The sequence below is a fragment of the Candoia aspera genome, chromosome 4 (genome assembly GCF_035149785.1).
Source record: "Candoia aspera isolate rCanAsp1 chromosome 4, rCanAsp1.hap2, whole genome shotgun sequence".
Lineage (NCBI taxonomy): Eukaryota > Metazoa > Chordata > Lepidosauria > Squamata > Boidae > Candoia > Candoia aspera.
Genome location: NC_086156.1, coordinates 110,375,913 through 110,403,887, shown reverse-complemented (window position 1 = coordinate 110,403,887; position 27,975 = coordinate 110,375,913). Strand labels below are relative to the sequence as shown.

General features: G+C 46.5%; 1 protein-coding gene across 1 annotated transcript; it reads right to left on the bottom strand.

Moving 5' to 3' along the window:
• Positions 1-1,607: 1,607 nt before the first annotated feature.
• PFAS (phosphoribosylformylglycinamidine synthase) lies at positions 1,608-27,975 on the bottom strand. Its single transcript, XM_063301507.1, has 29 exons — positions 27,871-27,975; positions 25,224-25,369; positions 24,867-25,002; positions 24,047-24,152; positions 22,713-22,899; positions 21,517-21,622; positions 20,853-20,993; positions 20,454-20,578; positions 18,817-18,945; positions 17,439-17,570; positions 17,113-17,241; positions 15,705-15,778; positions 14,890-15,046; positions 13,489-13,550; positions 13,013-13,174; positions 12,403-12,528; positions 11,394-11,525; positions 10,828-11,058; positions 9,581-9,761; positions 8,677-8,760; positions 7,295-7,450; positions 6,511-6,630; positions 6,010-6,155; positions 5,254-5,464; positions 4,595-4,686; positions 4,157-4,271; positions 3,652-3,810; positions 3,399-3,551; positions 1,608-2,261 (listed from the first exon to the last, which is right to left on the bottom strand). The coding sequence occupies exons 2-29, from the start codon at positions 25,360-25,362 to the stop codon at positions 1,939-1,941; spliced, it is 4,014 nt and encodes a 1,337-aa protein (XP_063157577.1). The 5' UTR covers positions 25,363-25,369; positions 27,871-27,975; the 3' UTR covers positions 1,608-1,938.

The following is a 27,975-nucleotide window of genomic DNA, read 5'->3' as shown; positions in this document are numbered from 1 at the left end:
TCAGGATCATCTCTGCCTTTCTCTACCCTCAGCAACCATTTCCAAATCAAGTTCCAAATCTTTTTCTTCCTTTTTACTGTCCCAGGTCCACCTCTCACTGCCATATCTTACCACTGGAAAGATTATTCTTTTGGCAATCTTTGCTGTCACTGCGCTCAGACTCCTTCACATGCTCCTGCTTTACAGATTTGCTAGAAATCAAGGGCATCAACCACAAAATTAGAAGCATGCCGGGTATTTCTGGGGTCCCAAAAACCCATTGTACTAAGGGAAACCTCCTTTAATTTAGATGTGATTCTTGGTTCCCAAGTCCCAAATTCCTAACTGATTATTCAGCTACATGTGATTGAGTTTTTTTGTGAAATGTAACCCATTTAATCCACTTGCATTAATTACTTAATGCAGAACTGATGTCCAACAGCTGGTACAGGTGCCAATATTTCCACAATTTATTGAATGAACTCACTACAAACTATGATAGCAGAGAAAGATAATTTCAAGCTTTCTTCAACTGGCAGAAGGACAACAAATTTTGAGGGTTCTGTTACCTCCAGCCACTAGGTCATTATATTTGATTTAATCAACTTTTTTTTAATTTAGTACACTACCTAACATTGCTCTCAACTTTGTTGATATAAAGACTATAATACTGTGTGTGTGTGTGTGTGTGTGTGTGTGTGTGGCTTTCCCCCCCCCCCCCCCGTTCTTTGCAGGCCAAAAATCTAAAAGCATCAGCCACAGAAGACCAAATGGTTAGAGTCCTACAACATATAGAATTTTAAACAATCCAACTAGGTAAGATTAGTATGGTGTGCAAAGCAACCATACTAATCTAATATTGGGGGTTCAAGGTTTTGATGTTTTGCACACTGAGGGGAGGGAGAAGCGTGCATTTTCATCATCCAGAAAATTAGATATAATACATGCTACTGGCCAGTTCATTAATAGCAAATGTGGACCTCAACCTTCATGGCTGTAAAAAAGGAAGGTCTCCTTCAATGGTGTCTCATTGGAGATTTCAGATTTATTAACATCTAGTCTAATTTTGGGACTTTTTGGTAGCATTTTGCCCAGGACAGTGTTCTGGAGAATGCAAATGCCTGCATATTCATTTCTTCTATTTTTCTTGGTCCTTATTAACAGAACATTGGATTTGGGATTTTTTGTAAACAAATCAGCACGGCTCTGTTTCCTTAGTTACTTACTTCACAAGATAATATCTGGTGAACTCAACTCTGCAGCTCACTGTCTTTTCCCTAAGAGGACTCAAAAGTGTTGATCATACAGACCTAAGGATGTATCACAGAGAGACACACATACCTATACACACTGATTAACCCTCTCATATTCATGCATGTAACTCTAAAGAGCATGAGAGACAGAGAAGAAAATTAGGGGCACTTCCTTATCCATCCACAAAGGTTCAGAATTAAGACTGAAGAGGGAAAAAGTATATTCTAATACACAAAATATATTGCCAAAATTGAACTGACTTGAAACCTTGACTGAAAAACTCTTTATTAATCAAAACTTGATTGAAAACTCCTTACCGATACATTCATATCCCTGAGACTGACTCCAGAAAAAAGACACGCACAAAAAACACCTTTTTAACAATTAATTGGCATTTATTGGCACTTGGAAAAATGCGTTGGTCCCACGCTGAGAGCAGAACACACTGATTTCTTTTTGCACCACGCCAACCTTACTGTGTTCAGTACATGTCTGTGATTCCTGGATGCTTGTATGTTCAGTAACTGGCGATTAGGGTGACCGTGGGAGAGGAGCCCATGCAGAACAGAGACAGCAGGGCCGTCGGGTTTCTGCCCAGGCCTTGGGAATCATCTCACTGTGCACGATCTAGCCCAGCTTGCAATTGGTGGCTCAGAATTGGGAACAGATGCGGTCAGGCTAAAAACCCAGCCAGATGGAGCGCTGTCAAGGTTGACCCTCTGGATAATGTAAACACCATTCACAGGCATTCTGGAACATGCGCAGCCACGGTGAGACTTTCACAGACTGGCGCCAGGAGGTCGGCATCCAAGCCCACTGCCAGGGTAGGACACATCGCTCTGGGTGAGGCATCATGGCCAAGTGGCGCCCGTCAGGAGAGCAAACGCCGGCAATGCCCAGGGGGGACCCATTCGGGTTGAGAGGGTACTCCTCTGTCGGCAGCCCTTGGTCGTCCACGTAGCGTAGCGGGGCCAGTCGGGAAGAGCGTACCCGAGCCAGGATTTCAGAAGTGCGGAACCGCATCCGACCTGTTTGGGATTGGTAGGGAAAAGGGCTTGTTGTGAAAATAGGGCCACGTCATCCAATAATACTTAGTTTACCCTCTTCTCCCCTGGCTCACATTCCTTCAAATAAAAAGTAAAAGTAAAGATACCTCTGGGTTGACCTCATATGCTCAGTGCCTTCATGCAGTTTTTCTGGCAACAGCACAAAAATGGGTTCCCTTTGTCTTCTTCCGTTGTTGTTGTTTTTTTTAAATTTCCCAGCCAAGCCTACAGCCTGAGAATATCCCGGTGGTCCTCCATCACTGAGGAATTCTGACCCTCAGCTTCAAAGACCAGAGAATCTACAAGCTACCATCTAATGAAGCCCTCAGTCCAATAAAAATGTGCAAATGGGAACAAGGCAACAACATTAACATCCAGGAGAGAAAGCAGGTTCTTTTTTTAAATCTCAGTTTGCAAAGGCTGGGGAAAGTTCTTCATCCTTTAGAAGGAATGTTTGTCCTGGAGATAATGCAAACAATTGACTTGAGGAATCCACAGGAAAGTTAAGATGATGCCTGGACCTTCCCTTGTTTCCCCCCAGGATCTCTGCCTGCATGGCTTGGTTGTTTTGAACTATTCTTTTAATTTTTTAAAAAAAATGAGACGCTGGAACACTGCAAAGCAAAATGCCAGCCACCAGGATCAGCTTCACTGATAACTTAAGAAAAATACTGGTTATCATTTGAAAGCTTATCAAATAGGTTATCATTTGAAAGCAAAAAATGCAGATTTGTGTTCTGTTGGAAGTTTGTTGAACTCCCTGGAAAAACACTAAGCTGGCAGAAAGCAACTTTACAAGTGCCTTCTGCGAAATGGGATTAAATGGCTGGCCATTCCTACTGTGGCTACCATTTGGGGGACAGGCGATGCCCACCATGTGGCCACCATCTTGAAAATGACCCTGTGCCTCCTCTTGGAATAATCACTGAATCTGGAAATATTGGCTTTTCCTATTATTTAGATCTTTTAAAAAAAATGAATTCAGTGTTTGTCCATGCATATGCATAAGCACATTTTCAATTGCACTTCAAATGAAAAAGACAGACCTGGAAAAAATTAAAAAGAGAGGATGTTCCCTGTACCCTGTATCGGAACGCCGTTCCCAAATGATGGCATTACCTTCTCCGTGGGCCACCCAGATGCCCAGAGTAGAACCTGCCATGCCTCGCAGCATCAGTGCCGGACTTTCCTCGATCCCCAAGTTCACGAAACGCGACTCAAACCGGCCAGAGTTGTTGGGACTCAGCAGCAATCCTGGTTGAGTGGCCCCATCTAGGGAAGATCGGGTCAGGGATGGATGGAGCATTTCCAGCATGCCCTGTGTCAGGGATGCTTGGAGCAAGGGCATGTCGGGCGCTGTGATCTGGCTTACCTAGATCCTTGGCTTCAGAGTCCTCGGCTCCTACCCATCCTAGCAGTCCCATCAGCTGACAGCCATTGCACACACCCAAGCTGAAAGTGTCTTTCCGCTGGTGGAATGCCTGGAACTGTGCCCGTGCTCTGGGGTTAAAGGTCACTGAAGCTGCCCAGCCTGAAATCAGAGACGGTGGAGTCAGAACTTAAAGAGAATTCTGCTGCTTCAAACACCAAGAGGCATCACCCAAAACATCTGCATCATCATTCTCCAGATGTCCTCCAGATGTGTGCCCTTCAGTTCCCAGAATTCCTCAGGCAGTCAAGCCATTGCTGAGAATCCTTGGAGCTGAAGTCCACATGTTCTTCAAGTTGAGGAAGCTTCCTATGGGAAGCTCATGGACAGATGGGCAGAGGAGGAACCCAGCAGGGCCCACCTTCTTTTGCAATATTTATCCCAGTTCTTCCCCAGTCCAACCAAGCTGATGACTCCCCATTCCTGCTAGAGGGGAGGCAGGGCCCACCTTTGGCAGATCCAAGAACATCTGCATAACTGAAGCCTCCGACAAACACCAAGCCACGGAAGGAGTCCAGCGTCATCTTGCCTGAGCACAGATCTTGCATGGTGAGGTCCCAGACCTGCAGGGACAACCACAAAAGGCGAATACAGAATATAGGAGGCTTTTAAGGGAGGACCCAGACAGTGAGGATTTTAGATAAAAATTGGCCTTCGATCCCTGCAGGTCCCCACAGCTCTTGGCAAACTTTGGACATGCCAATCTACAGCACTTGAGGCCCCTCTAGGATGGGTAGATCATTTAGATCCAATTGGTGACATTTACGGCAAAGGAAAGGTAGCCCAGAAGACACAGCCCAACAGAGGCTTCAAAGAACAAACACATTTTCCCTCATTACCTCTCAAGCCCTCAGGATTTTTGCAATAGTAGCTTTGACAAGCTTACCTGGAATCCGGCCATGAGAAATGCTGCCACCATTTCACGATCTCCATTGCTTCCTTCCTCACGAAGGACAGCGACACGGGGAGCAGGCAAGGCTGGTGGTGGGAGAAAAGCAGAAGGACAGTTCTGCAACATATCTTCCATGTAAGTTGTTTTTTGCCCCCACTTCGAAAGATTAATGCAGAGATAGGAAATTTGCAGCCCCTCAGAAGCTCCCAAGCTCTTTTCATGTTCCCCAGAACTCCCAGAGATCCCACTATCAAAATCCAGCAGTATGCTACTAAATAATAGTGCAACGTTCTGCTTTTTCCCCCTATTGTTTTTTTAAAAGGAAATAAGCAGTACAATAGGTGCATTAAGTCTAGATTAATGCCACTATTGCATTAACTCCTTCCACAAAAAATTAAAAAGGAAGGCAAACTTTCCAGCAATGACTTTGGTGCAGCCCATGATGGTTGAAAATTACATTTTAAGAAGTGCAGCTTTGTTTTTCCTCCATTAATTAAGACGCTTAATTGGTGGAGCAAGAAAGTTTACACAGACATAACTAAGCATGTGATAAACCAATATCTCCATGTCTTGGTGTGGAAACAAATCTTGAGGAGATAGGTCAGAATACTCCCCCTTCCCAACCCTCTTCTTGATCCTGGTCCATTTTATACCCATTTCCTGTAGAAGAGGAAGTTCTTCCTGGGGGTTAAAGGTCAGGGTGAAGCTGGGTTCTGTGCGCTTGGCCAAGCCCATCTCTTCTTGAGCCACACAATCTGGATTGGCTTGCAGCCTCTCCAACTGGAAGCTTGTGGCTTCCCACCAGCTCCGCAAGGTTGAGACTTTCTCTGCCAGCACTTGCTGGCCATTCACAGTGACCCGGACCTGCAAAGAGGCACAAGGCTCATAATGAGAAACACACATCATGGCAGCAGAGCAGCCGAAGAACCAGTTAGGTGGCAGCACCAAATTGATGTTGGTCGACCTCCAAAAGCTACGTAGGCTGAGACCTGGTTGTCCCTGTAGGGGGGAATCTCCTCAGAAAATTCCAGGGCTGTAGACTGAAGTGGGAAGTTGAAAGAAGATCTCAGGCTAAGACCATGTATTGGTAGCAAGAAAAATACACTGACATGTCAGTAAGTCACTAGCAATCAAGCCCAAGGATACTTTACTATTTCAGGGTGTCCAAAAAGGTGATGTGTTTGCAATGAGAAATGCAAGCCTGGGTCAACGGATGACCAAAAAATCCCAAAGCAGAGAAGGAGGACTCACGTAAGAAGGTGAATTTGATCTTACACCCAGTTAGGGGGTTGGGGATCTGGACCTCCTTGGGTGCTAGCCAGGATGCCTTCCCGGTCTGCTCCATCTCTGCTGATGACCTTTGTGTTAAACCCCCATTCCTTTTTCTGGGTGGTCATCTCTGCATTTACCATGGCATTTGGACCACGAGGACCAGAATATCCAACAGGTACACAGCGCACTCCCGCTTCCCGGTACCGCCCACAGACATCGGCTGCTGCAGAACGGGGCACTTCCAGCACCAGGCCAAGTTCCTCGGCGAAAAGCACATGCAGAGCTAATGCAGAGAAGAAAAGCAGTAGTGTTAGGAGGAGTGGAAAAATAGGCAGAGGCCAGAGCATTTCCTCACCCTCTTTCTCTCTCATTCTGTGCCACCTAGGAACCACCCATGAAAGACTATTCATTCTTCCTCCTCTACGCCCTTCTTCTTCTTCTGATCAGCCCTTCCAAGTCTCCACAAGAGTTTCCAGCAAGTTCATCAGTGCTCAGAGCTTCCTCCTATTTGTCTTGATCGCTGTTCTCTCAAACCATGCACCCAACAGGCCTGCCCATCTTTCTCCCTTCCACAAACTCCCTTGGTCCATGTTGCCCACAAGCCCCCACTGCCGTAACGACCTTCCCGGTTCACTCACCGTGGACCCCTGGTGCCCCTAGCTCGATGTGGGCACCACAATTTCCAGCAATGGCCATCTCCAGCAAGCAAGTCAGGAGACCCCCATCACTCACATCATGCCCAGAAGAAAGCACAGAGTCTGTAGGAGGCAAGAACATCCAAAACTCTTGATGGGACATTTTTGATTACAGTGGAATACAATTCAGTTAAATAAAGAAATCAGTGTGAGACAAGAAGGGGGCAAAAACATGCTCCTGGGTATGATGCTGTCCTTGGAACTGCCTACTTTATTATATTTTTTAATAAAGAAGTTTCAGTCTAGACCACTGTTTCTCAACCTTGGCCACGTTCAGATGTATGGACTTCAACTCCCAGAATTCCCCACCCAGCAAGCTGGCTGAGGAATTCTGGGAGTTAAAGTCCACACATCTGAACGTGGCCAAGGCTGAGAAACACTGATCTGGACTATACGAACAGGCACTGAATCAGAGTAAACCAGGCCAGACAAAGTCACAGTGGAAGATTCATAGGTCAAATGCAACACCCTGCACATCTCCTTATTCTTCCCTGTAACTAACAGAGACAAAATCAAGTATCCCAAACATGCACATGTGTGTAAATATAGTCCATTTGCCCAGCTTGTAACAGGCTAACTTCCTTTGCACAGAACTGGGATGACCCAACCATGCTCAGAAAATATCTCTATGAAGACCAACCTCACGTGCCCCCAAATGAGGAGATCTCTTTGTCCAGCAGGATGTTACAAAAACAGAGGGTGAGAAGGAGGGGAAAGAGACGCTGACCTCGCAGCAGATCCTGGGTGACTCGGAAACAGGACACAAGGGTGGCGGGGTCATCCAGGTCTGGGGAAATGTCTCCGAGTTGGGAGAAGCACTGGGCCAGTGCGCTGCCTCCAAGCCGATGCTTGTCGGGACTCACAGCCACATGAAGCAAGGCCCCTACAAAATGCCAAGAGGAGAAAAAGACATCTGTGAACAAGCAAAACATTTGTCTCCATCTTACCCTCTCTCTACACACATATGTGCCAAGGACAGAAGCCAATGCCACAACAGTGAAATGACCATTCATTTTTTTCCTTCATTAGCTCTGAAGGTCCCCACCATGAACCCTTTGGTAGGGCTGAGCAACATCGGGCCTGCACGCTATGTATGTCCCCCTCCCATATTTGTGTTGCCCCCAGCTCAACAGAAGGAACAGGGTGGAAATTTTCACACCCATGTCTGGGGAAGGGGGTTGGGAAGATTTAAGAAAGAAAAAGTGCTTATGGACTCTTTTTTTAAAAATCCCAAAATACCAGGCCAATTTTCCCTAGTTTTGGTAGGCCTTAAGGAGCATTTTGTCCCTTAAAAGCCCCCAAATCACAGGTCTGGAATTTTCACCACACCTATTATAATTTATAATTTTGTGGGGGGGGATTTATATGCTAATTTCCTTTAGGAGCCAAAGGCAGTTCAGAGACTGCCTGGACCAAAATCCTCCAGGGAGCATCCAGGGCTGAGGGGGATTAGAGCCACTACACACATTGGGACACCCTTGCTAGACTTCAGGCAGGATATAAGAATATGGTGGTCCCAAGGCCCAAAAATTGTTGCCTGGCTCTGCTTAATGAGAGAGGAAGGAAGGCAGGCAGGCAGGCAGGCAGGCTGGCTGGCTGGCTCTAAGTGGAACTGACAGACATCATGGCAAGGTATCTATCAAAGTTCTTATTTTTACAATATCAACTATAGGTAGTCCTCACTTAACAACCATTTGTTTAGTTACGGTTTGGACTTACAACAGTGTTGAAAAAAACAACTTACGACGAGTTGTCACACTTACTGTATGACTGTCGCAACATCCCTGCAGTCACGTGATCACGATTTGGGTGCTTGGCAACCAGTTCGCATTTATGACCATCGGAGCGTCCCATGGTCACGTGATCGCCATTTTCAACCTTTCCAGCTGGCTTCTAGCAAGCAAAATCAATGGGGAACTGCGTGATTCGCTTAATGACCGCATGGTTCACTTCACCACCACCGAAAAAAGGTTGTAAAATCAGGTTGTATTTGCTTAATGACACTTTGCTTAGCAACCAAGGTCCCAGTCCCAATTGTGGTCATTAAGCGAGGACTACCTGTACCTTTAAATAGCAATGTTTGATGTTCTTAACTCCTCTTCACCTTACCTTTCCCATCTGGACACTTGAGGTCAGGGGTGACTGTGGCTGTGATATCAGGACAGACAGCATAAGCCGAGATGACCAGCGTTCCTGGAGCACCAAAGAATAAAATCATGAAAAGGAAGAAAGAGAAGTTGGAGGTGAAGCTGAATCATGTTTTCCAGATGTTTGTGGCCAAATTTCAAGCTGTGGGGTAACCTGGAAAGTGAAAGAGGATTCTTCACTCTTGCCCTTCCCAAGAGCCCCCACAGCTGATGGCCAACAGAAACTTGGTGAGAAATCGTAAGTTGTGTTTCATTCCTGTGCTTGTGGCAAGCACATGCCCTACATTCATGGAATGGGAAACAGCTTAATGATTTCTTGTGGAAACTCACTAAACTGAAAACCTAATCCTCCCAACTTCCCTAAAATATACTTTTAGAGATTAAGGATTTCAGATCTTTCTTTCTTTCCTCATTCATCCGGATATAGCGTATAAGCTCCACCAGGTGGCGACCCCTAGTCTATCTGGGCTGATCTCAAAAACCTAAGCTGCGTCAGACTTGGTTAGCATTTGGATGGGAGTCCACTAAGAAAGCCCAAGGTAGTAGGCAAGAGGATGAAACTAAAAAAACATCCCAGGAGCAACAGCAGGCCACTTCCATCCTCTGCCAAGCAAAACAACACGGACACGTCCATCAAGTTGCAAGGAGTCAAACTTGATCAAAGGGAGTCTTTATGGTGTTTATCCATTTTCGTGTTTGCCGGTCTCTGTGCGATTGCTGCTTGAAACGACTAAGGCAAGATCCCCCTTGGCTACACACCCTTCAGTGGCCCAACAACCAAAAACACAAGAATGAAGAGCTGTGGGACCCAGCAAATGGCCAGCTTGTTTGGGTCCAGCCCTCGCTCGAGATGTCCCAGGCCTCACCAGGCGCCTTGACCGTTTCCGTGCCAACACGGGCCGCCATGCTGAGCGAGTCCTTCCCGCCATCCACTGCCACGCCCAGCTTTCCCATGACGGAGCACATGGCGCTGCAGGCGTCTGCCAGGGCCGCCCCCTCGCCCGGGAGTTTGGCTGGCCACATCCAGTTGCCGCTGCACTTCACATCCTGCATGGGGAACAAGTAGATTGCTTGGCTGCACGAAAGCCTCTGACTCCGGTGCAGAGATCAACACCAGGCTCGCTAAGGAAAGGAGAGGAGAATTTGAAAAACTGGGATTAAGAGGCTCCAGGGAAGAACATGGCATTCAGAAGAAAGAGAAGGGAAAAGATTGAGCCAGTGAAAATGTATTTGCACCTCTGGAAAACTGGCATTTTAACCATCAGCAAGAAGAGGATCTTTTATGCCTTAGTTAGAGCATTCTCTGCCCCACTAATTGAACCAGACCAGGAAGGGTAAAACTCCTTTTATTGAGAGTGGCTATAATGATCCTCTTCTGAATATTATCTGTCTGTTGTGGACTTAAGATACATGTCACCGCTCAGTGCTATGGTAATGAGTCTGCATATCTTCACCAGGGTCATCTTCCTTGCTCCCTACATCTGCAAACTGGGAAAACCTAATTCTAATAACTATGCATTAATGAAAAAATATGGCATACTGGTATGGCTGTAGTGCCTCCCAATATTGCTGTGTGATTGTCAAAATCATTAAATTATAATTATTGCAGAAATAAAGCCCAGTCCTGGCTTTTGTTCCAGAAACCTCAATTTTTCTGATAACTGGAGCACCCAGCGGGAACTAATTCTTTCCCTCTGCAATCTCCATCTTAAAACCACAATGCACATATCATCACCCTAATATCTAGTGGGCTATATTCTTCTTAAGGAAGATTTTCTGGAGAAAAGACTTCACATTGTGCGGTGACATTTTGGTTGGTCCTAATAAAGAAATCAATCAAGTCAGGACTTTGGAGTTGTCTCCATTTTCATTTGGTTTTTTTCTTCCCCTTAAAGGGCCAGTATGGATATATTAAGCAATTTGACACTGGTGGAGCCACAGGGATCTGGAACAAGTCACAAGGACATCATTGTATGCCCCGTAAGATGATGTCCCACTGCATGTGGTGTCACTTCCACCCTTGCTCCCTCTTTGAGTCCCTCACAGGAAAAACTGGAATACAAAGGGGGCAGAAATTTGCAAGGATCAGAAGACTTCAGAAGGCACGTCTTACCTTCAGATCAGTGACGCGCGCAAAGACCAGATTGGTGAGGGCTTCTCCCACAGCCATTCGGGCGCCAGCTGCAGGATTTATGAGCCCCTTGATGGGCTGTTCCCCAAGAGCAGTGGATCCTCCCACCGTTTCAAAAGGGGAAAGGGCCACTACAGCCACATCTGCCAGGGGTGTGTGGAGGGGACCGACACACTGTTGCTGGGCCACCAGCCCTGTCACCGAACGATCAACCTATGCCAGGGAAACCGGGAAAAAAAGAGAAAGGAAGAGATGGGAACAAGTCAGCAGAAAGGCCAATAGGTAAACCTCTCCTGTATCTATGTGTCACAGTAGGTGCCAGCACCCGATCAACCTTGGGTGATTTCAAAAAACTAAGCAGGTTTGGAATTGGTGGTCTCTGGATTGGAGACCACAAGGAAATCCCAGGGCTGTAGGCTAGACTGGGAAGTTGGAAAAGCATCTCAGAAGAAGGCAAAGCTCTTAAACGCTGCTGCTGGGAAAGCTACACAGATGTGTCCGTATAGTCACTCCGACCCAAAAAAGACCCACGTGATCCAGAAAGTTACCTTATTTGTCAGGTAACGTTTACTAGCCACAGCTGGGAGCTTCAGGACAAGCTGAACGGCGTCCACCACGCTCAGGGTGCTAGGAAGATCCAGAGGGCGAAGGGCTCGATTCATGCGGTTCAAAACAAATTCCTGGGTAGTGGGGATAAAAACGAGGAATGCATAATATTATTAGCAAGGTCAGAACGTTCCCCTTTGCTCCAACCAGCAGGGCTGATGGTGAGGGAGGCTGGGAGTTGTAGTTCAGCAGTATTAGGAGAGCCACAGGTTGGCCACTGTTCCTGAGTTAAAGGAAGCAGCAGCAAATAATCCACCTAGGACTCTTGAGGAGTTAGCACCAAGATGTCCTCACCCAGCATAAGAGAGCCAATATGGGCTGGAGGGTATCACAGCTATTGCAAAACGCAGTGGAGCACTGTAGAAGCCAGAGCTGCGCAGCTATTAATGAAGAATGCTTGGAAAATGTATTTTATGAACCATCCTTTTATTATATTCCATCAAGAGAGAATACCTTCTGTTCGTTAGAACTGCTAACTTGCCACCTGAACACTGCCAGACTTAGAAGGAATAATCTACTGAGTCACCAAATCCTTTGCCCTTAAGCAGGCCATCCTACTCTTTAAGCCAGAGATTCTCAAACTCTCTGGTGCCATAGTCCATTATAATAACAAATGAACTCTTGTTAACACCCCTCTCCCACTTTTCCATGGAGAATGAGAGTGCCTTTTGAGAGAGATCCAGGTGCACAAGTTTACATAGGCATATGCACTCTCAGACCACAATCCTTCTCTGGCTGGACAAATTGATAGCTGGCTCATCCAGGCAGAGTGGGAACACAATCTGGTATTTATCCTGATTTGCACCTGAAACCTCCCCCAAATTTATGAAGCTCCTGAAATTTGCTCACACCCCTCAAGGAGGATTGAGTATCTCTGTCTTAAGCATCCCCACTGAACTTTAGTCAAGCCTTTTCTTTTATCCTGGGAGAATCATTCATGCATTTCCATACCTTGCGGGGCATCTTGCCCAGAACCCATTCCAGCTGCAAATTCACAGGAGTGTCCCTTTGTCCTGTCTCCCCCTTGTCCACATCTGCCTCACTTGCTGGAGACTTCGTGTCATCCACCAGCACAATCTGTCAAGAAGAGGAAGAGCCAACTTCAGAGCAGGTTCACACACTAGGCCAAGCTCTACTTGCTCAACTATGATTTATTGAACAATCCATCACTGACTGGATTATCTTAAGACCCTGAAGCATAATGCATAGGTTACAAGCCACCATAGCTGGGATCCAACAATACACTAAGCCAAGAACAAGCCTATGAGATTATGGGTCTGCGCAATGGTGAACCCAACTCTGCAAAGGATTTTCTTCCAAATTATTTCACTGGGCATCTCCCATTTCATGCCTTCTGCCCTTTATCCTCCCATAGTTTGGTTTTTAGCTCCCAATCTGGGAAAGGCCCTAACAGATAGCCCAGCCCAAATGTTGACAGCTGCCACACTGTCTTCTGGTCTACTTGCCCATTTCTTGCAGAAGGACTTTCCTCACCCACCCATTTGTGCCCAATCCAGCGGATTAATGTTCCCCCACCACCATTGCCAGTTTTGGGTCATACCTTTCCATCACCTGTGATCCTGCCTACGAAGTCAACGGGGCATCTTTCACGGCAAGCCAGCCGTTGCAGAAAATCGGCATGGCGTGGGTGAAGCAGGAGAGCATTCGATTCTTGGTACTCAGCTCCCCAGATTTCCAGAACACTCAAAGTGGGATCTCCCAGCTAGGAAACGAACGAGAGCAATTGAGAAAGAGAGAGAGAAACCAGGCTGACTCTGCAGAATCTACGGAGAGAAAGAAGATGCACTAACAGCATCTAGTGCTCCGTCGGTTACACACTGATAGTGGGTTGGAGAAGAAACCCCCAACCAAGTTTGGGTTCTAACCTTCTATTTCAGCTGAACCTGAGTTTTCATCCTGTTTGCATCCACCTTGTTTTGGAAAAACCAACTGTTCCCTGGCTTGGGTGGGAAAGGTTGGAAAAGATACTGGGGATCAGGTTATACCAATCACTGAAAGGCTTAACCATCAACACACCTGGAAACGGCTTGCATAGATAGTGGCTCCAGCAGGCTCGCTCAGCTCCTTCAGCACATTCCCTAAATGAAAAGGGGAAGTCATTTTGAGTACCACAGAAGCATTTCAAGCTCCTTGGAGGAAACAGCTATTATAATTCTGCCAGGGATTATTCTCTTGCAGGGACCAGGAATTTATGGTGAAGGATGTGCAAAACCTACGGTTCCAGGGGTGGAACGTTCCATGTAAAACCGAAATATTCCAGATCACATTGATCTTGCCATCACAAGGGTGATCCAGATGTTTTGCAGAAGTAAATCTTCAGAGAGGAGAAACTATCAGGTCGCCCCAAAATGGCCAGATCAGCATCAGTGTTTCTCAGAATAATAGGTTTTGCACATCTCTGTCAATGGCTTTTCAAGTGACTGTTACTCTATTGCAGTGTTTCTCAACCTTGGCCACTTTAAGATGTGTGGACTTCAATTCCCAGAATTCCCCAGCCAGCATGCTGGCTGGGGAATTCTGGGAGTTGAAGTCCACACATCTTAAAGTGGCCAAGGTTGAGAAACACTGCTCTGTTGTAAATGTATTGCTTTCTTTGGTCCGCACTTCAATAGGAGTGCATAGTAAACAACATATCTGGAGGGCCACACAGCTCCCACCCTTGGCCCCAACAGCATCTCTCTGGGCTCACACTGAGTGTGACATTTTTATTTTAATTATCCGAGTAAAGACCACTTCCATTCCAGCTTTGGAAATGGGAGGATAGGAAACTTAAGCTTGTGCTCTCCATCTTTTAGACTTCATCTCCCATTAGCTCCAAGTGGCATGGGCAGTGGCAAGGGATTATGGGACCTGCAGTCCAGAACACCTGAAGGACCCTGGTATTGACCTCAATCAGAGCAGTTCTCCTTCTTCCCAACCTGAAGGCTACCAATTCTCTCTCTCCAAACAAGCTGGGATGTCTTCCAGGCGACCAGACCATCACTTTTTGCATCAACCCATTTTCACTGCCGCTTAACGTAATAACTGCTGCTTAGCTTAGTAACTGCTGTTTAGCCCTTACAACATTTTTTCAGTTTCAAAAGAACCAAGGAAGTCCTTTGCTCATTTATCCAGGTTGACCCGCTACACTTGAAAGCACGGTCCTTGGCATGTCGTTCCAAGGCCTGGGAATACTTGCTCAGCCTTGCTGTGACCATGGAATCTCGAAGGTTGCCACTGTATGAGCTGCTCAGAAACATTTGCAGCCTTTGACGGAAGAAAAGAACCCAAGGAAGAAGAGAACAGGCCACAGAAGTATCCTCCCACAAGCCAGTGCACTCCAATCCCAATCATTCGGCTGGAAATTCTGGGAACTGAATCCCACACCTTGAAGAGGCACCTGCTGGAGCACCCCAAAGTCCTCTCTCCCATGCTCACCATTGCCTCCGGCACCCTGATCGTGCAAACTGCAGATGGGGTTCTTCTCTCCACTCTCTACACAACCCCGAAGCACCCGATTCATCTTCTGCTCCATCTCGGCATCACCACGTTGCACTGCCCCAAAATCGAGCTCGCTGGCATTGTCACCTTGCACCTAAATGTGGACAGGAGAGGTTGGCAGGTGTGCAACAGGCCACAATGAAAAGTGTACAGGTAGTCTTCGCTTAGCAACCACAACCGGGACTGACAATTCTGTTGCTAAGTGCCGCGGTCGCTAAGCAGAAAATCATGTGACCACAACAGGCTTACAATGTCACTTCCCCTTTGGTCATTAAGCAAATCACTGCTGTCGTTAAGTGAGACACATGACCACGACAGGCTTACGACATCACTTCCCCTTTGGTTGTTAAGCAAGGTATCATGGGACCACAACAGGCTTATGACATCACTCCCCCTGCAGTCATTAAGCGAGACATCACAGGACCGCAACTTGCAATTTCACTGTTGGCTTCTCCACTGACTCTGCTTGCCGGAAGCCAGTTGTGAAGCACACAAATGGCGATCGTGTGACCGCAGGGACATTGAGATGGTCATAAATGCAAGGACTGGTCACAAAGCTGGGGATTGTGTTACACTGATGTAACTTCAAACAGTCATTACATGAGGCAGTCGGTAAGCAAGGACTACCTGTAGCTTTGCCACCACCGGTCCAGAAGTGCAAGAATGGTGACTAGCATCTGCCCTTGCTTTATTAACCCAAAGATGCTGAAAGAGATCTAGAGTGGAGAAGAAAAGATCCCTTCTCTGTTTACCTGGATGGAAGAAGCAGCCCCTCCTCCCACACCAATTCTGTAGACGGGGCCTCCAACCTTGACAACATCCATCCCTGGAAAGGAAGACCAGAAGCAAACTTTCAACCTGAGAGTGAACTTTCTGATATGGAGGTTGCATTAAAAAAGAAATCCAGTTTCCTGAAAAGGCTCCTTGTTGGCACTTGGGTATCACCTATTGCAGTGATTTTCAACCTCAGCAACTTTAAGAGGTGTGGACTTCAACTCCCAGAATTCCCCAGCCATTGCATTGCTGGCTGGGGAATTCTGGGAATTGAAGTCCACACCTTGTAAAGTTGCTGAGGTTAAAAAACACTGGCCTATTGAAATACCAGACACTGGGGAAGATGCTTTAGGATCTCTTTATCTTTGCCATGATTAGCAGCAGGAGGAGAATCAAGCTTTCCAAAATAAGCCAGTTTTTTTAGGTTGTTTGCTCTGAGGTTGTCTGCAATAAATTATAATTGGCAAGTTGGTAGGTGCGAATTGCTACAACCGCATGAGAAACAACATCTGTTTCTGAAGCAAAATTAACATACTTCCTAAATTGAGTATCCTCTTCTCAATCAGAAGTTTCTATTAATCTAGATGACTGCCAATTAATACCCTTTAAAGCACTCCAATATCATACTGTACATCAGAAAAAAGGGCACCCAGGAAACAGCATTTTTTATGAATCAGAGACTTCAAGGACTTTCTAAAAAATGTTTGAACTCTAATTTAAAGCGCAGAGCAATTCTAAGGATTTGGATTTTCTTACAGCTTTTAGAGTTACCTCATCTAAAAGAAAGCATGAATGTTCACTCTCATCTCAAGGTGTTTGAGATAACCAGCTGGAATCATGCTGGAATTGATTTCATTTATTTATACAACGACATGCAACTATTCCAACAGCGGTGGATGGCTTGCAAGAAAGCATAATTAAAATTGGGAAGCAATTAAAAATGGTAGAACGTTAGAACACTGAAAACCTCTAAAATGCTAAAAGTTTGGGTAAAGAGGTAGGATTTAAGTCCCCTCCCAAAGTTTTACATGGAAGGGGCCAGTCTCAATTCCAGTGGAAATTTATTGCCCAAGATGGGCCTGTTCATGGGAAAAGCAGAATTTGCAAAATACTCAGGGGGGGACCTGCAGCATGAGGCAGGTTGCACGTTGCTCTGCAGGAAATTTGGGCCTAATCTAATTTCTGGGCTGCAATACAGAACTGCTTTATCCTGATTCTTCTCCTTACACAGTTTTACAACTTCGTGGCCTGGGGATTTCTTGGTGGTCTCCCATCCAAGGGCTGCCCAGGCTCAGCCCTCATTAGCTTTATTCAAGTTCAGCCAAAATCAACCACTGGCTGGAACGGCTTTGGATACAACAGGCTAAAATCCAGAAGAATCCTTACCAGGCTGGGGCACTTCCTTGCGCACATGTATGTCTTCGATTGCTCCAATGCCACCACTGAACATGATGGGCTTGATCCATTCGTGCCGCTCTCCATCCACCAGGCGCATCCCAAAGGAACGTGCGAACCCTAGGCCAAGGAAGACGGTCCAACAGAGGCAATTCCCCTTTACCACGCAATCTTGTTTTTGCAAAGGCCCACCCTCTAGTTCCTCTGCCCTCTGTCACTCGCCCATGCTCCAGAGGTTGGCATCTTTTCCTAAAGCAAGCCAGAACTTCAAGCACAACACCAGCTAGGTCTCAGAAGCAAACCGCCAGCAGGCTCACCTGCCAGCACAGGTTCCCCAAATTTGTTGCCGTAGTCCGAAGCCCCATCGCTGGCACCAATGGCCACTTCCACAGGCCGGGCGAAATTGTCAGGGTATATGAAAGATGAATCTTCCCAAGGTAAGGGGTATCCTACAAGGCAGAAGGCAAAGGGGAGTGGTTTTTTCATAGATAAGCAACATCCAAAGCACCTTTCTGAGTACTCTTTATCGCCTTGTACTGGAACACAGGGGTACATCACACTTACAGTGACCGTAAGTTCTTTATCATAAGGACAGTCCTTCATTTCAGAAAGCTGTCCTTTAGATTTATTCACTTTTCAAAAACTCACTTTTGTCCTTTATTTGGGGCATTTAATTTTTACCGTACAAATGGTACCCCTTAACGCACAGTCTTTCACATTCATGTGAAGAATATGGAAACTGAACTGCCTTTTCAAAATAAATTTACATGGGCGGTTTGATTTTAGATATTTTTAATAGAACAGGCTTCTTTCTTGGTTTTGCGCTTGAATTTTCCTTTGTAAAGCAAAGTTAAAAACATGCTGGCTTGGGAATTCTGGCAGTTAAAGTCCACACATCTTTAAAAATTGCCAAGTTTGAAAAACACTGATCTAGAGTCCAGCACTTTGCAGCAAGCCAGCTTTTTGTGTGTGCGTGTGTGGTTTTGGTTACAAGCATCTTAAAACTGATTTTGCCAGGCAAGGCAAGGAGTCTGATGGGTACCAAGGGGAATATGTCAGACACCATGGGCTATTTGTGTCCTAACAGCCAGGAACCACGCTGAGACAAGGAACAGGTCTCTAGTGTTTTATTGTTGCTACATAACAGGGAAATCCTAACAAACTGAAGAAGCGTGGGAAAAACCCAGACATATAAACCCCAAAGGTTAAGGCGGGCCCGATCTGTGTCTCTTGGAATGGCTACCTAATTCCTCAGTGCTACACATGCGCTTTACAGCCTGGATGGGAGCCCCCTGCTCGCCATCCTTACTCATGACAATTTGGACACCAAACTGTCTGCCCTAATATATGTTCAACAATTATGGGTTCTCAGACTGTCCCAGAATACAGCATCCTGAGAAAATTTACTTTTCTTTTAAAAAAAAGTTTCTAGTCCTCAAGAGGAGGTGTGAAAACGGCAGGGAGATACATGAAATTTCAGCAGGTGGCAGGGTTTATTCCAAAGATGTGGCCTTCTGGCACACCACCTGACTCTCTTTCCTGGCAAAAAGTAAACGCAGCTGTGCGTGGAGGAGAGAGAGATAGCTGTGGTTCAAAACTCCAGGCACCTATTCAGGGGCAACACGCAGTTGTTAGAACATTCTTCCATTCCAGGTTGGCCAGGAGACGGGATCCAAGACTCGGCGCCTTACTCACCTGGGATGTGCAGATTGCCAAAGCTGTACCCGGCGGTGCCAGCGATCACGTGGGCCCCACGGCCTGTACACTGCACGTCCCGGATTCGCCCACCTGTCCCAGTGGTGGCGCCACTGAATGGGGCAACTCCTAGAGGGGAGTGGGGGAAAAGTCTCAAACAAGGAAACTTGCAAACAATTTCAACACTGTTCCTCACCGATTTGACGAAGTTTCTTATCACACGATCTTTATTAATCAGATCATCAAGGCTGAATGTTCTGTGGGTCACCTCACCTAAGAACTAATTTTATGATTTTTGGCTTCTCTTCCCCGCCTCCCAATTTCTCAGGACTATACCCGATGAGTCTGATGGAGGACTCCAATGTAGGCAGTACTAATCCGATACCCTGTTAAGGAGTCACAGGATTTAGTTTTCTTCTCGTGTAAACATGTCCCCCTCCATACATTTCTCAGTCCAAAGGAAGCAACACACCTCGTTTTTTTAATCAACTTCTAGGCAGGAGAGAAGACCTCATCTGATACTTTTGAACAGTTTTATCATCTTTCCCTCCAAGAGATCTTTTATCTGTGTTGTTTTTCTTGCAGGATTTCTGGGCAAGGAACGGTTGAAGAAGAGGCAGAAATTCAACTGGAGATTCTCGACGTGTGTGTGAAATGGACATCTTTTCAAAACTGAATCCTGGTGCCATACAGAAGAAGAGGTCCCCTCTATGGCCCTAGTTTTGCATTTCACACAACTCTCTGCTTTACTTGAATGAATTGTTGGGTAGCTAAGCCATACGCTACAATTTCCAAACAAATATAGCCGAACGCACAAAGAAGGGAAGCTTAAACCAAGCTACATTATGGCTTAACACAATCTGTAAATGCAGCTGAACTCTCACTTGCCTAAGATGATAATATTTGGGGGGCAAGACTCCAGAGCTTACAGCTTTAAGTTTTTCCTCCCCTATGGATGAATCTGTGACTTGCTTTGAATTTGGAAATGATTCACGGACCCAGCAGGACAAAGGCCAAGCCAAAGAATGCAGCTTTAAAACATGCTTCAACTTTTCCTGCTTCCTGGTCACCCTTGGTTTCTCTGTTCAACCAGCCATGTTTATCAGCACAGGAGGTCCCCGCTGATCCATGCAAAAATTCATGGCAGTGTTAATTTCAGGCATGAGATGTGATTCAGGGGCAAAGCACATCTTCTGCACATATCAGATCTCGGATCCGGTCTCTGAAACCTCCACTTTGAGGCAGATGGAGAGATAAAGAGGTATTTCTATGCTAGCATGGAGATCCCTATAGAGAGGGGCTGTTAAGCTCAGGTCAGCTCATGGACTAGACAAGGTTTTGTCTTGATATCGCAGGCTTCTTCTGTTATTCTCAACAGCATCCTGATGCAGGTAGGTACACTGGTGCTCACGTTGACTCTGATTACAGTCCCATCAGTTCCTATTGTCTCGCTGGTTGTGGATGATGGAAGCTGTGGATGATGGAAGCTGTCATCCCCAAACAACCAGAGGGTGCCAAATCACATACCACTCTAGGTTAGTAGCACTGCTTTGCCAGGGTCTTCCAAGGGGCATACCAGAAAGTGGGTTCCCACCCCTGCAGCCCTCAGTCGTGGGCCCCTCTTTCAGCTAACTCACCTGTGGGAAAGTTGTGAGTTTCAGCTGTGAAGATGACATGGCGGGTGGATGTTCGCTTCTCAAAGGGGCTGGCCTTGGATGGGTCACTGGGCCAGAGTGAAAGGACTTCTCTGCCCTGGATTGCACTTGAAGGGGAAGACACAAAACCTTAAGCTTCAGGAATGCATCAAGAATGAAAGGAACCTCCCCAAGTCTTCCTCATCCTGGTGCATTGGAACCACAGTGCCCAGAATTCCCTGCTCTTCAGCTGTGCTGATTGGGAATCCTAGGATCTGTGGTCTCCCTCGGCATCTGAGATCCAGCTGAGTGGAACGGCCCCCACTTCAACTCCTCAGTGGCTGCTATTGCCAATCCAGAAACTCCAGCTGTGGGGCAGGGAGAGAGAGAGGGAATACTCACCTGCTGTTGTCGCAAAACTTGATGACATTGTTGGGGTTGCTGCGTTCTTGAGTTTTCATGATGGCCTCGAAGAGCGATTCCTTCATTTCCTCCCCATCCACTAGGAGGCGCCCTTTGAAGAACCAATGCCGGCTGTGTTCACTGCAGAGAAACGCCAGGTGGGAAGGAGAGAAATGTTAAGATGGGGCGTACATGCTGCTTTCTGATCCAGCCTGAAGAGGGGCCCATCCAACCCAGAGCTGCCTTTCACATGGGAGGCTGCTTGTAACACCAAAAACGAAAGGAATGAAGAAAGTGAGTGTTGCCTTGGCACCATGCATTATCCCCAGAATCTGCAGTAAACCAGGCTTGCCACTAGAAATATACCTCCTTTTTAACCCTGGCTTAAATAAGAAGAAAATGCCATTCCCACTGCATATTCCCTCTCAACCTATCCAAACTTTCAGCCAGGAAGACTCTAAGGCAGTGATTCTCAACCATGGCCATTTTAAGATGTATGGACTTCAATTCCCAGAATTCCCCAGCTAGCATGCCAGCTGGGGAATTCTGGGAGTTGAAGTCCACATATTGTAAAGTTGCTAAAGTTGAGAAACACTGCTCTAAGGCAGTGTTTTTCCAACCTTGTCAACTTTTAGATGTGTGGACCCCATAATAAAGAGAATACCTGTTTGATTGAGCAAGGTCAAAGCACTCTACACTGGTGGGGTTTCTGCCCAGTTTTTGGAAGAGAGCGGTATAGAAGTCCAGGTCCCAGGAATCAAAAGCCAGACCTACGAAGCAGAGAAACACAGTGGTTGACCCACTGTGGCTACTTAATTCCATCCCAGGCTTATTTCCCTTTCCTACAGTAAAACAAATAAAGCATTTAAGAGGAAATGAGACGGAATCGCTTTCTCATTGGAAGGGGTGGTGAAGTCCTTGTGGATTATGGCCAACACAGCTAAACCCAAGTGGGCCCTTGACACACAGGGAAAAGGAAGCAGGCAAAAGGGGAGCACAATCCCAGAAGCCAGATTCATCCTGGACTTGAATGAACTTAGCCCAGCTTGTCTAAACAATGTTGGTTTCTCTGAGCTGAGCCACTTGATCAGCAGAATTATTTAAAGCATCCCTGTAGTAGGAGAAGATCCAAGGTTATAGGCAAGATCATTTATATTTGTATATTTATTTATTCAATTTATATCCTTTTTTTTTTTTCAGGGGGTTACGGTGACACGCATAGCATTCCCCCCTCCAAATCCCCCCAACAACAACCCTGCAAGGGAGGCTGGGGTCAGAAAGAGACACTGGCCCAAAGTCACCCAGGGTGCTTCCATGAGTTGAGGGCGGACTTGAACCAGAGTCTCCCTGGTGCCATTCCAACGTTTTCACCACTACATGTAAGACTGAATGCCTGCATCCCTCTATATAAAATTTAAAAAAAACAAAAAACCTCCTCTTACACAGAAAATGTATACGTGGGATGTACATGCCCAGTGGTGCAAAAAGTTACTTGTTTGTTTTAACACTGCAGGACACCTGCAGGTTCCCACCAGCCATTCTTCTCAAAAGGGCTGTCCATGCTTTGCCTTCTGACTTTCCTTCCCAACTTTTCCACGCCACCCTTCTTGTGTTGCAGAAGATGGTCCACCTCCAATCAAGAGGTTGGGGGCGTCCCTTTGTGTCTTATGTTTCTGCAAAAGGACCTGCAGATTGGCACTCACTGCTGAATGTGTTACTGGAAGGAACAACGGGGAGACGCAGGTGGATCCCTTTCTACATCTCCTTCCAGTAATTACAATCTGTCCAAATTTACAATGCTGTCTCCTAGCTACCGGACACAAATATTTCCCCACTTCCTTTACCCTCACTAGCTCATACCAAGCTGGCTGTTGGCCTTGACGAGAGCAGCTCTTCCTTCTCCTAGAATATCAACGTGGAACACCGCTTCAGGGCAGGTAGCTACAGCAAAACTGTGGATGGGTTCGGGATACCTCTGCTCCGTCATCCGATCGTAGAGTGAGGCTACCAGTTGTGTCTCCTGGGCTGATGAGGGCTGTTGGTCACACTGAAAAAACCAAGTATGGACTCCATCAACCTTTGGATTCTAAATTCAAGTGGGGTTTTGTGCAGGTGATGAGGAAAACCCTGGATATCCAAGACCAGATTCAAGACCGCCCTCCAAAATAACTTAACGAAAGAAACTGGTGTAGCAAACCTGCGGCTGTCAATTCTATCGGGGGTTCCATTTATTCTGGAAACTGGCAACCTAGTCTTAAATCCAGACTAGGGATCTTAAGGCTTGCCAGATGTTGCAGATCTCTAATTCCCAGTATTTGTCATCATTAGGTTGTACTTCAGCCTGGAACACAGTACTGCAGTGTTTCCAATGGCTTTTTCTGGCCATTCTGTCCCACACCCTCTCCGGTCAAGAGCAGATATTCAACACTGAATAGCTATAGATTGTATTCAATCCCTTTGTAAGGATGTCCGCTACCCATTCATGAAACTTCTACATTAACTGGTGGTCCCCCAAAGCATGGAAATAGATCCTCTCTCTTTTCTTAATTGCACTTCTATCAGCTCTCATCACCTGAGCCCAATGTCAAAAGGCGCGACGGGTGGTGCTTCCACTGACTATCCTGGATGGGGATTATGGACGTTGGTCCAACCCACTGAGAAAGTCCCTAGCTAGAGAAGGTGAACGCAACAGAAGCAGCCATTTTATACCAACAGAAATTCCGCAATGCACGCAAGTGTTCTCTGTATCATGACTGTGTGCCATCAAGTCAGAGTTAACTCTTAGCAGCCACATAGGTATTTTTACTTCCTCTTGCCTATCCATGTGGTGTTCTTGGTAAAACACAGGAGTGGTTTGCCACTGCCTTCTCTGGCACAGTATACAATGATGCCACCTGCGTTGTCACAAAAGTGACCTTTCTCCTCCAGCATCTTCTAATATCACTGCTGCCCAATATATACGCTTTCCTCTCGTTTCATTCACATCTTAAGAGACTCTGCTGAGACCAGTAATCTTTGCTGATCCCTCCCAGAAACACTTCCCCAGGTAGCACAGCTGGATTTGTATAATATGCAGCCCGCTAAAGAATTATTCAGCTATTCTTCAATCATTTTTGTCCATACCTCTATCGAAGATAATTCTGTGCGTGGGAAGCACAGTGGAAACAGAAGAAAATAGAAAAATATATGCATACCTTGAAAAGGTAGCGCCGAGAACACTCAACCCGGTCAATGTTTTCTAACCCAGCTGCCCGGCACACTGAGACGGCATTAGTAGAATATGCTGTAGAGAAATTCAACCTGCAATCACAAAGAAGGCAAAGATGAAGGAGGAAGGGGAGGGAGAGGAGGAAGAGTTTCTTTTCAAATTAAATCTGAATAGATTTGAGGCTTGGATTCATTCTCACCATACGTCCTTTAATGATTTCTAATGCTCAGTGCAGGACAACTATAGATCACAAAGTCTAGAAAGTCACAGTGTGTCTCCCAGTCAGGACTGATTTAAAGTAAAATGTTCAGCTCTGTTTTGGAGGCGCACTATGCTTTCCTGAGAAACACAGCTTGCCCAAATCAAACATCACAGCAAAATAGAGTTCATTACAAACCAGGAAGTAAAGGCAGAAACTGGGAGTTCACAAAATTAAGTCCTTCTCATCATGTTTGAACTTGGTTATTCACACGTTGGCAGGGCTTATAATATAGTTTGCTCAGTTTTGTGTTATGCAAACACAACCACTGTAAACTAGTACTGATTTTTCAGTATAAGGAGTGAAGCCAGCAAATTGTGGCTTTTTTCACAAGCAGCAATTAAACCAACGATAGCTTTAGGCAATGTGCATATCCTTCCATTGCCTTCCACTTTGGGATTATATTTAACTGTGAACCAGTAAGAAAAAGCAAGCTGCAGGACTTGTAAAAAGAGAGTTAATTTCACTGGAAATACGTAAAATAATTTCCTTTTTGTTTGTTTGTTTGTTTGTTTGAGCGGTGCAGCTTTCTCCCCACTAGACTTACCGGGGACCAATCTCTACCAGCAGATCAGATGGGCGTGGGCCAAGGAAAGATTTGGTTGCAATATCACCTTGTTCGAATGGACAGCCAAAGACCCACCTCAACATCTCCATCTCCCTGGAGCCTGGGAGTGTCTTTCCTGGGGACAAAACAGGGATGAAAAGAAGTAGCCAATTTTCCCATAATACAACAGGGCTATAACTCAACAAGCAACTGCCTCTGTAAGGGTGAAGGATGAGCAAACTCTGAACCAAGCCATTACCCCTTAAACAGGAAGAAAACCATGCTGGGTGCTTCCCTCAATCCTTCATTCCCCACCCTCCATCAGAATCTAGACCCAGGCTGATTCAAGTCTCATACCTGTCCAGCTAACATTGAAGCACAGCTCCTTCTGAACCGCTTGGACTGCATTGCCCAAGATAGTTTGGGCAGAGTGCAGAAGACTGTTGAGACTGCTGTCAGCCTCGCTGGGCCGTTGATAATAATGTAGGACCATCATGTCTGTCCTAAGGGGACAGAAAAGACAGACAATGGTGAATCGTAACAGTATACATACAAAACAGATGTTTAACTAAATATAAGGAAGAATGGCTTCCGTATACATTATGCAGCAAGGCAAATACAAACATTTGGAGCGGTGTTTTTCAACTTTGGCGCCTTTAAGATGTATGGACTTCAACTCCCAGAATTCTGGGAGTTTCCAGGATGTTCCAGGATGTTTGTGACTCTTCAGCTTAGAAAACAAAATTGCTGGGGGAATCCCAGTTGCAGAACAAGAGGAGGAGAGAGAGAAGTGTTCATCTTCTACATCTGAGCACACTAGAGGCCCCCGGCTAGCTACCATGAGAAACAGTACTCTGGACTAAGGTATGCCTTGGCCTGCTCCTACAGGCAATTCTTAAGTTCCATATACATGCAATTTGTAGTCAATACATGGAAAACTGAGTGAGAAGGGGGTGAATACTATATGTTACTTCAGAGGTCACCTAGGTGCACCTGGCCACTGCTACACATGTGGTGCTAGCAGACGTAGGTCCTACCACAGAGGACTACAGTTTGTTCTAGGACTAAGAGAAATTAGAGCAAATACCCAATGGGCAAGCCAAAGAGGTCGATGCCCTCCAAATTCTTGCCTCACCCTGGAAAGCTTCAGAGCAGCCTACATTTCTTTGCCTGCCAGTTGCACAAAACTCGACAGCAATTGCGTATCACAGGGCAAGGATCCAGCCTGCACTAGTAGAGATTTGCTCAGTGGCAGCATTTTCCTGTCTAGTGGGGGGGGGGCACCCAGCTAAAGTTGGTGGTGTCCTCACTCTGGTTGCCACCAACGGCGCTTAATTTAGCGGCAACCAACCTCTTGCTCTTATCGTTATTAATTCAGCATCACCAACATGATGCTGAATTAGCAACAATTAATTCAAGCAAGAGGAGAGATCCAGGGGCACAAGGAGCCACCAAGGGACTGCTCAGGACGAAGAAGACAGGGAAACTGAGGTAGGGGCCACCAGATAACAAAGTTCAGGTATGTGTACTAAAGGGCAGTTATAGGGAATGATGGGATTAACAGGCTTGGCCCTTTGCTCAAATGTGACCCAGCTGTGCCAGAGTAACCGAATGCAAGATTACAGAATGTCATCCATTACAGCATTCCTAAAATAACACACTCCTAAACACAAACGCACCACAAATGTGTGATGAGTTCAAGAACAGAGACACACAGGGCAGAAGACCTCAAAAGCTGCTGGACTGATTCACCATCGGTGAGGGGCCACTATGAAGCATCAGCATGTACGAGATGGACCTCCGCAAATGAACCCAGAAGGGAGAACTTCGTTTATCTCAATGCCACAGAGGAAATCCACACTCAGCTGCCAGCGGTGGACACTTCAGCTGCACATCTGTGTGACTGAAGCCGCTCCGTTTACCGAATGCACACATGGCATCAAACACACAGGCTACACTACTGGCATGGACTGGGGTTCTCTGACTGGTTCTTCACCGCCAACCAAAGAAGCATCCTACAGATGTGGGAGATTGGCGCAAACAGGTTAAATGCTTTGTTGTTTATTTGTTTAGTCGCTTCCGACTTTTCGTGACTTCATGGACCAGCCCACGCCAGAGCTTCCTGTCGGTCGTCAACACCCCCAGCTCCCCCAGGGACGAGTCCGTCACCTCTAGAATATCATCCATCCACCTTGCCCTTGGTCGGCCCCTCTTCCTTTGGCCCTCCACTCTCCCTAGCATCAGCATCTTCTCCAGGCTGTCCTGTCTTCTCATTATGTGGCCAAAGTATTTCAGTTTTGCCTTTAATATCATTCCCTCAAGGGAGCAGTCTGGCTTGATTTCCTGGAGGATGGACTGGTTTGATCTTCTTGCAGTCCAAGGCACTCTAGTCCAAGGTTAAATGCTACTGAAGTGCAAATTCACACCCTAAGAAGCAAAATTCACAAAATGCTAAACCAACTTAAGGATGTCAGAAGCAGGAGGTCTGGAGGGCCCCAAAATCAGCTAAACCGAATTGGAACCTCCGTTGAGTCAACATCATCAAAACTTTTAGCCATAATTCAGTCTCTCAATATTCCTTTAAGGAAACCACGGCGTCTCCCGCTTCAACCTATCTCCCCAGCAGGGCTGGACCACAACATCTTCACCCTCGGCCGGCCCAGGATGATGGGAGTTGTAATGCAACGCGTTTAGGGTGGGGACGCTTACAACGGATGCGCGCGTTTCTCCTTCGGGAGCAGCAAAGGGAAAGCCCGCTCCCTCGCCGAAAAGACCCCGCCGGCCTCGCCTTAAGATTTAATCCCAAGCACTTTCCAGCTCTGGATCTCCCCTCTCCTCCGACTGCGCCAGCGCACCGCGTCGGAGTGAAGAAAGGCGGCAGAAATGGGCTTCTTTCAGGAAAGAGTCCCGCTTCCTCCAAGATTCGGGCTCGGTGAACGCGACCTTACGCCCGGATCGTGGGAAAACCCCGCTTCTCCCCGCGAGCCTGACCTTGCAGCCTTACCTGCCCGGCTGGCTGAGCTTTCCCTCCCCGCACGATCTCCGCAGGAACCGTCCACGATCACGGGGCGCCGGAGAGGCTCGTGCGCACTGCCCCTTTCGTGGGAGG